Genomic DNA, 16098 nt, shown 5'->3' with positions numbered 1-16098 from the left:
GAATCTTAAAAACTTTAAGCAGCAGATACTATTATTCCTGTTTTCAGATGAGATAATGAGGCACAGAGAGTAAATTAACATGACCAAGGTCACTTAGACAATCTGTGTTAGAACTGATATTCTAACCTGGGAAATCAGATCTAAAGCTTGTGCTTGTAACTGTTTTATTTTTATTACTTTTTAAATTTAAGATAAAGTACATGCATACATGCGTATCAGATTCTAAGGCAGCAAATAATAAAGTTGTAATGTCCATACTCAGGCTACCTAAATTATATTTAAATGATACAGCAGATCTTTGAGTTAGTATATATGCCTGTAGAATTAACAGCTATATCTGACATGCGGAAAAAACCCACGGGTTAATTTTTAGGTCATGTCCAAAAATATCTTAGGAGCAGGGTAGAGGTCTACACAAATCCAACCTGTTTGGAGGGATCTGCTAGGAACTAATAAGGTGATCTTGAACCCACATTATTTCTTCTTGCCTGCTTTTAAAAGATTGTTGGAATCTTTATTTACTTATTTGGGGGTTGGGGGGTCACTTAACTAACTTGCTAATCTATTGACTTGGCTGAGAAATCTATTAAGAAAATGCTTCTGCATTTGTCATATTGCTGATAAATTGTTACACTCTAGCTAATACATTCTTTCAGAGATGTGATCAGGTACTGAACTGAAAAGTAACAACAGTTATAACTGGTGATAAAACTGAAAAACATGATCTTCAGTTGCATGTCACAGTGTATTTTGGAATAATCTTTATTTACTGGCAACATTAATCCATGAACAGGGCAAGGGAAAAATTCTTTCCTACTTGAGATATTATAACTGATCAAAATAGAGAAGAAATGCTATAAACAATGTGATAATCTACAAATTCTATGTTGACTAGATTTAGAAATTTAGTACACAGAAGTCTCAGCAGACTGTAAGATTGAAACGTTTCCCATTTGTCTTCATTATGAGACAGACAACTCAAAGTAAATATGGTAAGCAATATTCATTTTAACAGCTTTCTGTTTGTTGTGTAGTTCCCTGTTAAAAGTTTTATTTTTAAAAGAGGCTATGAAAGATAGTATTTAGATCTCATTTCTTCCTCCAATAATAATTTTTAAATCTGCTCAGAAGTTTTGAATTTTATCGTTGACGTCCAACAGATTAACCAGGTTCTTCTGACATTGAATTAATTTTATTTGGGACTGAGAAGAGAACACAGTAATTCTCTTTAGCTTCTAAAATACTACTTTGGAAGTTGGAGTCAGAAAGGAGAAACCAGGTATCATCTCTTCCTGAAAGTGTTTAGTGGGAGAAGTAATGTCACTTGACTTTGGAAACCAGTAGTAAAATGTTTTTACTTACCTCTTTATTTACAATTTAAGATCAAAGAATTTCAAACTGGTTGGTGGGGAGTGTTGTAGTTAAACAACTCGAGAATAGGAGAATTGCTTGGGTACTGGTGTTTTAGGAAAGTTTTAATTTACAGCTCTTTGGAGACCCCTTGACATAGTATCTCAGTGGAAAGGAATTGTACTTTTTAAATGTTGCGTATCACTTTCAAGGATTTGAGTCTTGTCATAACCTACTTTTTACATGTATTAATGAGATTAATTTAAAAAGAAATCAGATTACGATGTTGAGAGGAAGTGTCTCTGGAACCCAGAAATTGTTGGTTTTAACACTGTTCCTGCTGTAGAGCATTTTCTTTTCTACTGGGATTACAGTTCCTACAGGGCAAGTATAAGAACTTTTTTTTTAATGCCAATATTTATTTCATTTTCAGTTGAGATTTGGGACATCTGCCAATAATTGATGTGAATTTAAATGACAATTTACCTATGAAAGGTAACTTGTTAGTGGTCTTTTAAATTTTTAAATAATTATTTCATTTGCTGGAAATGAATTATTAGTCTTTAATTAGTCATTCTTTTATTCAACAAACATTTCTAGACCAAATGGGGAGCACCAAAATAAATAAATAAGTGCCACTCTGCCTGTAGTAGATGATGATGATGCTTACCACGCATAGGCTTTTAAAGACAACATAATGGCTTGGCCAAAAAGTCCATTTAGTTTTTTCCGTAGAATAAAAGACACAATTTTCACTTTCAACCAATAACTTCATTGATTTGGGTATTTTGAGTATGTCAGCTATCTCCCATGTGGTATAACATTGGTGGTTCTCAATGTCTTGATTTGATCAATTTCAACTACCCAACCATGGAGCATCCATTGTCCAGCACTAAACTTCCTAAACTACTTTTCACATGTTCAGTCAGTAACAACACCTTCACCATACACTGCACAAGTCCTTTTTTGCATTTCAATTGTGTTTTTACCGTTCTTGGAATTATGAAACATAATATGCCAGAAATGTTACTCATTTTCTTCCATCTTCAATATTAAAATGGCTACACAAAAATTCACCAGTTTTGATAAGTTTTTTTTGATGCGTGCTGATATGACAGCTGTCACAATACAATAAACAAAATTTTGTCCAATGAAGTTAAAGACAGCTAAGCACTACTAGAGCCATGTTATGGAAACACCAAACAAACTTTTTGGCCAGCCCAATATTTGTTGCATGTCCTAGGATAACAAAATAAATTTAGCCATGAAAGCTCAAGGAACAGATTGGAACTCCCATCATTGTTGAAACTGACTCATCTGATAGCAAGTTGAAAACACAAACAGAAGTAGGTCACAAGCAGCCCATTCAGTACACTTGTTTGTCTAAGGGCATCATTTGGAATGATGCCAGCGAAGGTCTTAAGTCAGCTGTCAAAGAATAAGAGAGACCATTCATATCTGAAACAAAAAACAAAGCTCAAGTTATTGATTACTTAAGGAACAGCTATCCTAGTCAGACACTGCCTCCCCTGAGCACAGCAGACTGCTAGTCTTACATGGTTTTAGGGAATTGGAGTTCAAAGATGGACAAACTTTGAAAGGCAGGAGTGGATTTATATCAACTGTAGAAGCACTGCCACTCAAGCAAGATAATTGTTGATTGGTTGTCATTTTGATGAGTGTTCGTTGAAGTGAGGTTTATTATAAGTTGTAAATAAAGAAAAATAGCAAATAAGTCATTAAAAAAATAAAAAGTGACATAGCCCAAGAAATGAGTCTTGTTTGTGTTAAAGTAGTTGGTTTGCTCTTTGGGATGTTTAGGAAATTCTTGTCCTTGTCCTCAATGTTACCACACTGCATTGTAGTTGGGTTCAGAAATACAATTTGGAGGCATTTTTCATTAGAATCCTAAGTTTTTTAAAAATATTCCTCAAATAGATAATTACAGATCTATGTGGTTGGGTAATGTCTGCATGGCACTGATAATAGAAATGTTACCTAAGTAATTATATTTTTAAGTGTTTTTTTACATGAAAAGAAATAAACCTGACTTTGGTTACATTTTTACAAGGAGTAATTTTATTGTCCCAAATTCATGTGCTTTCTTTTAAAAAAAAAATTTACTGTTACTCAATTACAGTTGTCTGCATTTTCTCCCCATCCCTTCACCCCTATGTGCTTTCTTAAAGCTGAAAGTTGATTCAACTTTTATTTCATATCTTCTTACCTAAAATTATAATCTGGTAAGAAACATGAAAGTCTGTGGGAATGATAGGTTCAAGTTTAGAAATACAATAAAGAAACTAGTAAATGGGAAAGTTAGCAGCTAACTTTTTGTGGGTCTAGGGGGGGTACCTATTCAGGAACAGAAAAATATAGTAGATAGTCCTTCATGTAGTTACAGGCAGAAGTGAAGGAGAAAGTTTTGTAAGGAAGCCCATGACAGACCTGGCATCCTAAGGAGAAATAAAGGAATGTCACAGAGAGAGAGGTAAAACAAAGGATATTATTTCTAAGAGTATGAACTGGAAGGAAAGAACATATAAAGAGATTTAACACAGATATACAAAATGAGTCCCTTTGTTGAATGACTTTCAGAAGTACAGGGTTGTTGATGATTGACTAGTTTGCTGAAGCAAATGGGTATTGTTGGATTAAGTGTGTTTAAACCAGTTCTGGTAGTGTTACTTGTTGTTATGACTAAAGAACTGTCATTTCTTGATTAAGAATGTTAAAACCTGTTCTGGTGGCTACTTGTGTACCTTAGCCACTGACCGATAATTTTTTTTTCTAGCAATGTGGGAGCTTTGTGTTCTCATGATATCCCCCACTCTGGAAACTTTTAGAATCTTCTTTCTCTGTCCTTAGTATACTGATATATTAGAATGATAAGCCTTGGTATGGTTGGCTTCTTTTTGGTTTCGTTATTGATTTCAGTATTTCATCATATTGAACACTGAACACTCAGTAGAATTTTCAAGTCTGGGCATTTATATTCTTCACTTCTGCCACTGATTCCTGACCATTTTCACACTCTTTGTACCTCTCCCATGTTAGTAATGGATATTTGGTCTGCTTTCTCTGCCAAATGATTTACCATTCATGTGTCTCAGGGGTCAGCAGGGTTTTTTCTGTAAATGCCAGGGTAAATATTTTAGGCTTTGCAGACCACATGGTCTGTGCTGTAACTTCTTAACTCTGTCATCACAGCAAGATAGCAACCACAGAAGATACCAAATTAATTGGCTGTATTTCAGTAAAACTTTATGTACAAAAACAGGTGGTGGGTTAGATTTGTTTACGGACTTCCCTCCTATCCTCTTCATCTTTCTAGAATATTAGCTCAGTGAAGCCAGGATTTTCCCCCGCATTGGGTATATTCCTTTACTTAGTAGGCATTCAACTATTTGTGACTCGAGGTTACAAATGATGCAGGAAAGGGGAGTAAGCATGTCTGTTGTTGCCATCTTGTAGACAACAGCATACCCCTTCATGCTTTTCTTCAGCCTCCCCCCATTTTTTTCTTATTAAATATTTTATTCTAATTGAATTTAAGATGCGCTAAAAGTCACGTCTGTAAATCTGCAGTTTCTTTCTACATATAGTGTGTTACAAAAGAGCCCTGTCAGTAGCATTCTTTAGTAAGTCTGTTTATAGAATGCTCCGTGTTGTTGGGTTGGCCAAAAAGTCTGTTTAGTCTTTTCTGTAAAATGAGAGATATATTTTTCATTTTCATGAATAACTGTATTGATTTGGATATATTGAGTATATCGGCTATCTACTGCTATTGACTTCTAGTGGGTAGAGGCCAGGGGTGCTGCTAAACATCTTCTAATGCGTAAGACAGCCCCACAGCAAAGAATTATTTGGCCAAAATGTCCTTACTACCAAGAAACTTCGCAAACAACTTTTGACACGTTAAATCAGTCACAGCACCTTGTCCATACACTACACAAATCTTTTTTTGTTTCAGTTGCGTTTTTACCTTTCTTGAAATAATAAAGCATAATATGCCGAAAATGTTGCATATCTTTTCCATCTTCAATATTAAAATGGCTACGCAAAAATTCACTAGCTTTGATAAGTTTTTTCTAAATGCCCGCTGACATGACAGCTATTAACAATACAATCTAACAAAATTGTTTCGAATGAACTTAAAGATAACCAAGCGCTACTAGAGCCATCATATGGGGAAAAAAACAAACTTTTTGGCCAACCCAAAAGTATAGTAATCATTTTGAAGTAAATCTACTTGTTTGAATGCCTTGTATAAGAACCACATGAATACAAAGATACTAAGGAATACTAAGAATTCCTTTTTTTCTTTAATAGGTACTAGCTTTTGACAAGTTTGCAACATGCGTGAGTATAAGCTAGTCGTTCTTGGTTCAGGAGGTGTTGGAAAATCTGCACTGGTAAGTCATTTTCACTGTACCTAAACTATTCATTCCCAGACATGTTCTTCCTTTGAGTTCAGTTTTGATTGTTTTTATTTATTTGTTAAGGTGAAATCTCATAGTGATTTTAGAAGCAATATAATATTTTTCTTGTAATTTTAGTCAGCTTTTAGTTGTATCTGGGTAAATCCATACTCTCTTCGGAACACTGGTTTCAGGCCAACATGAGATATGCCAGAATACAGTTTGAGCTAAGCACAGAGGGGGTAAGAACATATAAAAACGTGTTTGTCTGCATTTCAGAGCCAGATAGGAATTAATCTTGGTCTTTCTCATTGAGGGTTGGCTTATATATTTTTTATGTCAGAAAATATTAAATAAAGCTTATTTAAAAACCTCTTTAAAATAATGTACTTGGCTATGTTTTCTCAAGGAATAGTATAGCAAGAAAAAAAGACAGAGCTTAATGGTGGTTGGAAAAGGGAAGAACTTAAGGAAAATAACTTAATGAATAATTCAGAGTTTAGCAAAGCCACACAATAAGATAGACTGACCCTCTCATTCAACTATTTAGAGTGACCACTTACCTCAGAACTTGATATGCTGGGATCAAACTGAGAAGTGTATACAATAGAGCATGAGCTGCTTTTTCATTTGCAGTTATATCCAGAGTAGTGGGGAGGTATCTTGAGTGTACACATATGTGTGTACACAAAACCATTAGCTATTTTCTAATTAAAATTCAAAATTTAAGCCCCTAAGACAAAGTGGAAACATTTTAGAAATTAAATATACAGGGGAAAATATACCTGCAAAAGTAGGTTTACAGGTGTTCCTATGGGGAAAAATACAGTAAATAATAATATAAGAATAAACTCTGTGTTTCACATACTCACAACTGTAAACCTACTTTTACCCCACCTTGTATTACCTCTAAATTTAGAATTATGTAATAAAAAGCATGGTGATTACTTTTTTTAAAAGGGCTTTTTAAGGTAATCCCACCAAATGCATGCATTCAAATGTAGTGGTTGTGTTTTTTATCAATGGCATAACTACCTATTTGAAATCAGTAGTTTAAAATGTACAGATTTGGCCCTGGCTGGTGTGGCTCAGTGGATTGAGTGCAGGACTGCGAAGTAAAGAGTCGCCAGTCCGATTCCCAGTCAGGGCACAGGCCTGGGTTGTGGGCCAGGTCCCCAGGAGGGGGCACGTGAGAAGCAACCACATATTGATGTTTCTCTTCCTCTCTCTCCCTTCCCTCTCTAAAAATAAATAAATAAAATGTTTTTTAGAAATTTTTAATGTACAGATTTGGGTTTGTTCTTTTCTTTAGAAATTTAATGGTATGTTAATTTTTTTCAGACTGTACAGTTTGTTCAAGGAATTTTTGTTGAAAAATATGATCCTACGATAGAAGATTCTTATAGAAAGGTATATGTTACTTTAAAAGGCCTTTTGCTTTTGATTTTACTATAAATATAAGTCATTGTTTTTAGCTTTATAATTTTTGAATGTTGTTTACAAAGTAGGCTAAAGAAGCAGAGTTAATTATTTATAGAATTAGTAGGGAAAGTTCACACTTGGTTATTTCTTGGCATTGCATGTTTACCAGTTTATGAGAAACTTGCTCTCACTGTCCATCTCTCTTATTCTTTCTCTCTGAAAATTTTAAGTTTATCCTGACCCCAACATTGTAATTTAGCAAGCAAATTTGAGAGCTAAGCCATCCATTCCAAGTGGTAATTCCATGTTCCACTCCACCTCCAATCCCAAGACTAAAAGTACTCTAAGACTCCCTTTTTAGGAGTCTTTTAGCATAGAAGACTCTAGGGAGACTTCTGTACTTAACCTAAAGATTTAAGTACAGAAGTCTCCCTAACCTTCCTTCTAATAACTCCTTGAGAAAGTGCCACTACTAATAATAGAAAAGTTTATTTTGATGTTTGTTAACACAGCATATGACAATAAAGCTTAATGTGCAAACATTTTTAATGTAGCCAGGAGAAAGTTATCTCTCACCTTAAGTAGTAGTCAGCATGGCCCCTGTTGATATGCAGATACTGTGTTTCATAACTTTTTTTCTTAGAAAAGTTAGGCGAAAGGGGGTAACACATAATATATTATAGCTATCCTCTACTTTCTTGCTACCAGAAATTTTGTTCCAATACAATGAAGGAGATGTGGTTATCCAGAGAATAGAAGATCTTTCTAAAGTATGGCAGAATTGAGGTAGACAGAATCACTTCTGATATTGTTGGAACTATTACTGGTTTTAATTTTTTGATCTATTTTGAAATAATTTTCTTTCTAGAATTAAGTGCTGAGTGATTCATACTGAGCTTGCATCTTGTAGGTCTGTGTGTTGGATCAGAATACATGGTTTTTTGCACCTAATACAATGTGGAGTTGGTGGGCCTTGGTTATCTAGTTATTTTCTTCTGTTAAAGTGTTACTTGAGATTAGAGTTGCTATAATCTGTGTCTCTGTTTTAAATATTGTCCTAGCTCTTGTGTATATTAAGATAGTGTTGTTTACATTTAAAAAATGGTGTATTTTGATTTTTTCCCCCCAGCAAGTTGAAGTAGATGCACAACAGTGTATGCTTGAAATCTTGGATACTGCGGGAACGGTATGTAAGATAAAGTACCAAAGTGTATGTGCACAATTTGTGCAGTGTTGACCTTGTAAATGGTAGTGCTCTATAGACAAATATTGACCTTATTTAAAAGTGCTACTTGGATTAAATCTTAAAGCTATTTTTCTTGTTCTCAAATTCTACATTTTTGTGTGTGTCCTTTGTAATTATAGGGATCAGTTATTTAAAAAATAAGGAAGTTGTTTGGATGAAAATTTTCAGTCTCACTAGTACTTTTACAAGAAGTTGAAATTTATTACCCTATTTTAAATAATGTGGAAAATACTTGGTAATATTTATTTATTTACATAATACATATTTATTCCTCAGTGACTGTGAAGTATTTTGAATGATATATGTCCTCCTTCAAAGTAATTATGGACCAGCTAGATTTGTTGGTATCTGAAGGTGAAGGGAAGATTTATTCTGAATATGTGATGTTCATTTAACTAATGTTTGAGTGCCTGCTATGTGCCATGGACTGTGTTTTTACACTCAAAGACTCACAGTCTAATGAAGTATGGGGAAATGGCAAGATAAGGTACGCGTGCTGTTGGGGCCCATAGAACCTAGAGCATTGTGAGCTAGCTGTAAGTAACTTAGGGGTTTAACTTGAGTGTCCTACACATTATGAAATATTTAAAAACTGCCTTTAAGTAGCTTTTAGAGGCAGGATATTCTCTTCCACTTGAGTATATTTATTGCACATAAATCTGCTTTGGTGTATCATTTTCAAATTAAAAACTTATTTTTTGAGATACTACCTTTTTTGAGATAGCATCTTGCCACGGACTATAATTTTAAGATATGTTGCATAATACCACGATATTCTTCATTGAGCTCTAATTACAGACTTTGAAAATGTCATTATCTGTTACATTGTTCTTTAATGATTCTTTCTATTGTAGGAACAATTTACAGCAATGAGAGATTTGTACATGAAAAATGGACAAGGCTTTGCATTAGTTTATTCCATCACAGCACAGTCCACATTTAATGATTTACAAGATCTGAGAGAACAGATTCTTCGAGTTAAAGACACTGATGATGTAAGCTGACTTTCCTATTAAAGTTGTATTTTGGGGCTTGTTTTCAAAAACTTTTTCTTTGAAAGGCCAAAATATGTCTTTAATCCTCATACCTACTTCAAATACATATAGTGTGTGAAGTAAGAAACACTCTTCTCTTCCCTTAATCTTTGTAAAATAAAATGTATACCCTTCCATTTTTAAATCATGTGCTTGATGGGGAGGAAGGAGTGATGTGTGTCATAAATGTTACTAATAAAACGAACGATGTTCTGGTCACATTGCTGGTAGATTTAAGAGCAGTGTTTAATGAGAGCAGCATTTTTAATGAGAATCAGTATGATATATGAACACATCTAAAGCCACTGTGACAGCAAAGGGGCATAATAATTGTTAAAGGAAACCAACAAATATGTTAGACTTCAATGTTAATTTACTTGCCCTTTCAAAGTGCATCATAATGGAGTTTAATCCCTATAGGAAACTTCAAAAGGATTACTTTAATTCCTCATCTTACTATATATAGCAGTGGTTCTCAAAATTGATCTTGCATCAGAATCACCAGTTAAAACTGGTTAAAACAGATTGCCAGGCCCCAGTCCCAGAATTTCTGATTCAGTAGGTCTGGGCTTGAGCTCAAGAATTTGCATTTCTAACAGGTTTCCAGATGGTATTGATGCTGCTGGTCTGGCCCCTTACTTTGAAGAACCACTGTACTATCTGTAGATTAATTATAGCAAATATTGTGAGACTCCTAGGAAATGATGTTGTTCCCCAGACTTCTGAAACAAGAACTTTGGGGCACCCTACATATTTACATCAACCTCAATGAGCATTTCTTAATTGATAAATCTGTTTTGTACTGTCTCTAGCAACAACTGTAGTTTCCCTCTGTGAGTTGCATTAAACAACTATTTATTAATATCATACTCTATATCTGTTCCTAAAAAGCCAAAATTCTTGATTTTGGATGTTTTCCAAAAACTTCTTTAGTAGAAAGTCAGTCTCTAAATGATTGATGGGAGTTTTGCAGAGTAAGTACTATTTTTCCATAGTGTCCTTTTAAAATTACAATGTCGCATGTATCCAGACACACGATAAACATGGTCTAGATCTTTAGTAAATTAAGATGATTTTACCTTCTGGCATTTAAATACAGACTACTTGAGAAACTAAGTATACTTTAGGGACTTTCCAGATTTCGCCTTTTTGATACATACTGGCTTTTTACAGCAACGCCCTTTTGTGCTGCTTTTTTGAAAAGGCCTTGTATTTTGTTTACTGTAACCAGTTCTAAGTCCATTGTGATATAATTTTAAGGGTTATTTCCCCTTGTATAAATAGACCATAGCTTGTTTTCTAAAAATTTCACATGAAAGGTTCTTAAATTAACATTGTTAAGATTTTTTGCATTTAAATTTTATTGCACTCTAATAATTTAGTATTTTTCTCTGAGATAATATAAAATATAATCCTTAGAGTTGATTCTTAGAATTCTTTCAGTTTGAATTTATATCATGTATTTATTTACTTATTTGTTTTTACCCTCACAAACATGTTTTTAGGTTCCAATGATTCTGGTTGGTAATAAGTGTGACTTGGAAGATGAAAGAGTTGTAGGAAAGGAACAAGGTCAAAATCTAGCAAGACAGTGGAACAACTGTGCATTCTTAGAATCCTCTGCAAAATCAAAAATAAATGTTAATGAGGTATGGTGAAATCTACTTTAAAAACTCTTACTAGGAATTCAGCATTCAGAAAAACTGTGTGTGTCTATTAACCCATCTTCAGGTTAATGTGTACTCAGGGTGCTTTGTTCATCCTTGTAGGCAGAAATCTTATGTTAAATATATGCATGTTGATGAGCAACAGTGATATTTTAGCTTCTTTATTAAAGTAGAATTACCCATGAAAAGGAAGAGGGCTGGACTCAAAATTATAGGTGTGGGGAAGACAAAATTAAGTCTTCAGGTATACGAAGGATGTTGTGTGAAAGAGCAAATTCAGAAAGGCATGCATGGTTCTTGCCTTGAAGGAGCTTACAGTTACATAGAAAGATTTGAAGAGTAAGGATTGTTTTCATTGTACAATGATAAATGTTCTAACTGAGTTAAGATTAAGATCTCTGTGGCTCCTTCAACTTAGTACTCATTTTAAGGAGAACAATTTTAGCCCTCCCAAAAAATAAACAGAAGAGACTTGGCAGTTATAAGAAAACCTGGTTTTACTTTCATTTAACTGAATACAATATTTGCTTTCTGGGGTTCATTTATATCCATGGAAAGTTCACTTTTTTTGTTTTACTTTTTTGTGTGTTTTTAGTTTTTTCCTTCTCTAAATTAAAAAATAATGTATTTGCAGATCTTTTATGACCTAGTGCGGCAAATCAACAGAAAAACTCCAGTGCCTGGGAAGGCCCGCAAAAAGTCCTCATGTCAGCTGCTTTAATATACTAAATACATTGTAGCTCTGAGCCAGGTATGTTAATTTTTTCCCTTTTTTTTTTTTTTTTAAATCTTTTCCTCTAACTTTTAACCTCAACTTGATTTGGGCATTATTGTTAAGAAAGCAGGTACAGAATTTTTTGTTGTTCTAAGAAAGAAATGGTTACTTCCCTTTTAAGAGAGCCAAGAGTTAGTATAATATCCTAGTGATTGAAATAATTCATTTCTATGTCATCACCAGAAGTATTCCACATAAGTGAATATGCTAGTTCACTTAATATATACTTATGCCCCAGTGGGATACTGGTTGATGCTCACAGTGTAGTGATGAACAAAACTGATTTCTGTGCCTCTTCATCGCCTTAGTAAGCTAATTAAGGTCTAGTGCAAGAGTTAGACAAACAATTGTAAAATATGATAAATGCTATTACAGAATAAATCCAGCATAGTACTGATAATAAGAATTCCTGACACATTTATTATATGCCAGTCACTCTTAAGTACTGTCTGATATTAATTGAATTCTCACAATAATCCTATGAGGCAGGAACTATTATTATTATTCCCATACTACAAATGAGTGAACTGAGACACAAAAAGATTGTTACTTTTTCAAGCCCCGAAGTTAGTAAATCAGAGCCAGAATTTGAATCCAGTGATCTTGAGTACATGACTCAAAATTTGAGCTCCCAAGTCCATGCTTAGTTATTATGAATAGTGTAGGAGTGCATGTAAATGTGACACCACGCCAGGTATGTTACATGTGAACTGTGGGTTCAGGAAAAGTCTGTCAGAGTAAGAGACATATGAGCTGAGATATTAAGGTTAAGTAGAAATTGTGTAGGGGATGAAGAGCTCCAGGCAGAGAGAACCACAAATACAACCCACAGGAGAGACAGCAAAGGAACACTAAGCATTTAGTGTAACATTTTGATACAGTTTTTGAAAATAATTGTATTAAATGAGTTAACATTTATAAAGCAATTACATCAGTGCCTGGAACATGATAAATCCTCAAGCATTAGCTAGCTACTGCTATTTGCCAGCAACAGTGGTTTCCTGCTCGGTGTTCATTAAACCATATTGCACTGTACTCTTACCTTGGGGCTCTTTTGATGTTTGTGGTTCTGCTTCTTCCTATGTTAGGTAGCCCTGTACTGCCATAGCACTCTTGATCCTGTATCTTGGGTTTTTGACCCAGCTTTCTGTTTAGAGACACAAGGGGGACCCAAAAAACCCCTGGAATTTATTTATAAAAAATTGTGTATTCTTACATGTTTATACTTCAGTCACCTTCAAAGTACTCTACATTTGATGCAATCCACCTATCAAGACAATTTTCTTTCCACTGTTCAAAACAGTTTTAGAACTCGTCAATTTTGATGCATTGTAAGTGCTTCTGCCATTTTTTTGTTTCACCTCTTCCACATCGGCAAAACATTTCCCTTTGAGGACTTTTTTCATCCAGGGAAACAAGTCACTCGGTGAGATCAGTTGATTAGGGAGGGTGGGACATGGGGTGGCGTGGGTCATACAGTTTTTGGTCAAAAACTGCTGAACGCTCAACATGGTGTGGGCAGGTGTGCTCGTAAATCACCCGTCATGAAATGGGCAAACGCCCAATTAAAAGAGACTTGCAAAAATTCCCTGAAGCTGAACACAGCAGCTCACAATAATGCCAGCTGGCACACCGATACAGTGGGTTCCTAGAACACTCGCCTAGTAGGAGAAGCCTGGACTACAAGGGCTTCCTGCCCTCCTGAAGATAAGTCCTATTTTTCAGGTGCACCCCGTTGTAGGTCCTCTCTTTTCTGATATCATCTCATTCCTGACCAAATGCATGCCTGTTTTTAGCACATACATGCTTAAACTCACACATTTCCACTTGTCCTTTCTAATTTGCTACATTCCGTCTGCTAGAAAAATTTAGCAAACTCAGGCTCTAAATGAGGGCTAAAAGTTCAAGACATGTGGAAATCAGCAACCATATATATTAACAGCATTTTTGGAGCTTGCAACAAGTCTGATCCCCAGAAAAACAGCAAAAAAGGAAACATTTTTTAGCCCAGTCAGTCATGTGTGCAGAAAATCATCCAAAGTAAATAAATATTTGACAGTGGGTTCTTAATTTATCTCTTTTATGTACATTGCTCACAATTTTTTAAAGTTTAATTTCATGATTTTAGTGTAATACCAACTTTTTCTGACTTGAATCTAAAAGTTGATGGAATCTGTTTAAATGTGGAATTTGAAAGTATATAACTGAACTGTAAAAGCCCATCATGAAATAAATTCTGTTTTGTGTACTTCTCTGGACCAGCTTTTTAACCACTCATTGGAAGAGTGAGGAAGGATGGTTTCGATTTTTCTTATACTAGAAACCCTAGTGAGATGTAATTCTAGGATTGTAAACACTCTGATAGCATCACCCATTTTATTAAATATAATAAAGCTGACCTGACTTAAAATTTTGATGTGGTTTTTTCCCCCTTGCTTTTAATCTTTGGAAGGTAATACACAGAAATTTGCACTAAGGGATACTCTCTCTTTTATCTAAAACTTTCATTTGACTGACTTTCAAGAGGGCAGCAGAATAGATGAAATCATTCCAAAAAGATGAAAACATCTGCCCTTGCTTTACTTTGCTATGAGTTGTGGTACGTTCTATTCATTTGTAACACTTGAACACTGTTATCTTAATGTGTTCCTTTGGCTCTTGTGTGTGCAGTTTTCTACCCGTGTTTTCAATTTATTTTTTTCTTTTGACAGGTCTGAAGAACTGTTGCCCAATTCAACAGTGCCAGCATTCCAACTTTGTTAAACCTACCGACATCTTAAATGGACTTTCTGTGGTGGTACCCTTTAAGAGACAGATGAAAGCTACTACATCAGTTTGCACATTCTAATCACTTTCCAGTATCACAAGAGAGATTTTTACTTATATAATAGTCCTAGAGTATGCAGCTGGTAAAACCAGAGGCTACAATCCAGTATTACTGCTAAGAGACATTTTCACCCACCAATGTTGTACATGTATGAAAATGGTGTACTGTATACTTTAACACGCCCCGTACTTTGTATTGGAGAGTACAATAATGTAAATCCTAAAAGCACCACTATTTTAGCATAATAAAAGAAAGTCCAAAGAGCTCCTATATAGACTACTCCAGATAACTTTGCTTCTTTGATACTTGTAGCTTATTGTAATTTTTTTTAAGAAAATCAAGGTCATTATCATTGTATTGTACAAATAAGCGCTTTGATTAACACAGCTATATAGTTTTTTTAATTTTTAAAAAACCTGTGGAGACAGTGATCTTGTCTTTAAAATACGATAGTCCTTTCAGTATAATGTCTTAGATTAAAGACGTTGCCTTTAATATCTGTTGGGAAGGAGATGTCCGGATTTTTCAAATCTCTTATTATATGTTTCCTTTTTTGTTTACATAGGGAACAGTGTTTATAGTTGTATGTACAGTGGGGGTCTACAACAAGAAGTGTATATTTTCAAACAATTTTTTAATGATTTAACAATTTTTGTAAATCATTTTCAGGCTTCTGCAGCTGTAGATTCTCACTGTGAATCCCTTGCTTGCTCATGCATAAGTGTATTTGCAATACCAAATATACAGGTTTAGTATTTTTGCCTGTTAGTGATTGTTTCACATGTGTAACGTTTTGGTTGAGATGTTAAATGGTGGACGAGTACTGTGGATGTGAATGTGGGAAGTAATTTTAATCATGTGTAATTGGTCACAAGGCCTAAGTTGCAGTAATTATTGCTGTTTTATTTAACAATGCCTTGTTGCTTTGTATGCATTAACGTTTGGGTGTAAAGATTGTGTGTCTATCCAACATGGAGCCACAGTATTTAAATTGACCAACCTAATGTTACAACTACTTAGAGGTGGCCAAATGTAAACTAAAAGCCTTAATTAAAGTGGTGCAATTTTGTATAACTTAGCATCAGTAGTTCAATAAATTTGGATTGCCATGCAAGGGCTTGCATTATAATTACTTGCCACTTGAATGTGTTTTGTGTAATGTTTAACAGTGCTGGTAAATAAATATAGATTTAACTTCTTTTTAAATGTGATAGGTGCATTTTACATAATGTGGTTTCATAATTTAACATTTGGGCAAGCCAGGCTCATTAAGTTCAGAAATGATGAGTGAAAGATGTCAGGTTTTTTTCCTAGTATTGTTTGAATGGCCATGTAACCGCCTTTTGAATTTTCCCT

General features: G+C 34.6%; 1 protein-coding gene across 1 annotated transcript in view; it reads left to right on the top strand.

Moving 5' to 3' along the window:
• RAP1B (RAP1B, member of RAS oncogene family) overlaps nt 1-15871 on the top strand; it is a 37535-nt gene extending 21664 nt beyond the window's left edge. The window contains exons 2-8 of the mRNA XM_024576209.4: nt 5683-5765; nt 7113-7181; nt 8323-8379; nt 9294-9434; nt 10979-11122; nt 11775-11891; nt 14627-15871. Of these exons, the coding sequence (XP_024431977.1) occupies nt 5709-5765; nt 7113-7181; nt 8323-8379; nt 9294-9434; nt 10979-11122; nt 11775-11861 (555 nt within the window). The 5' untranslated portion in view covers nt 5683-5708 and the 3' untranslated portion in view covers nt 11862-11891; nt 14627-15871. The remainder of the gene's footprint in view (nt 1-5682; nt 5766-7112; nt 7182-8322; nt 8380-9293; nt 9435-10978; nt 11123-11774; nt 11892-14626) is intronic.
• The last annotated feature ends 227 nt before the right edge of the window (nt 15872-16098 follow it).

Source organism: Desmodus rotundus, chromosome 3, assembly GCF_022682495.2.
Source record: "Desmodus rotundus isolate HL8 chromosome 3, HLdesRot8A.1, whole genome shotgun sequence".
In the NCBI taxonomy this organism is placed as follows: domain Eukaryota; kingdom Metazoa; phylum Chordata; class Mammalia; order Chiroptera; family Phyllostomidae; genus Desmodus; species Desmodus rotundus.
The sequence above is the reverse complement of the archived record's forward strand: the minus strand, read 5'-3'. Positions and strand labels throughout refer to the sequence as shown.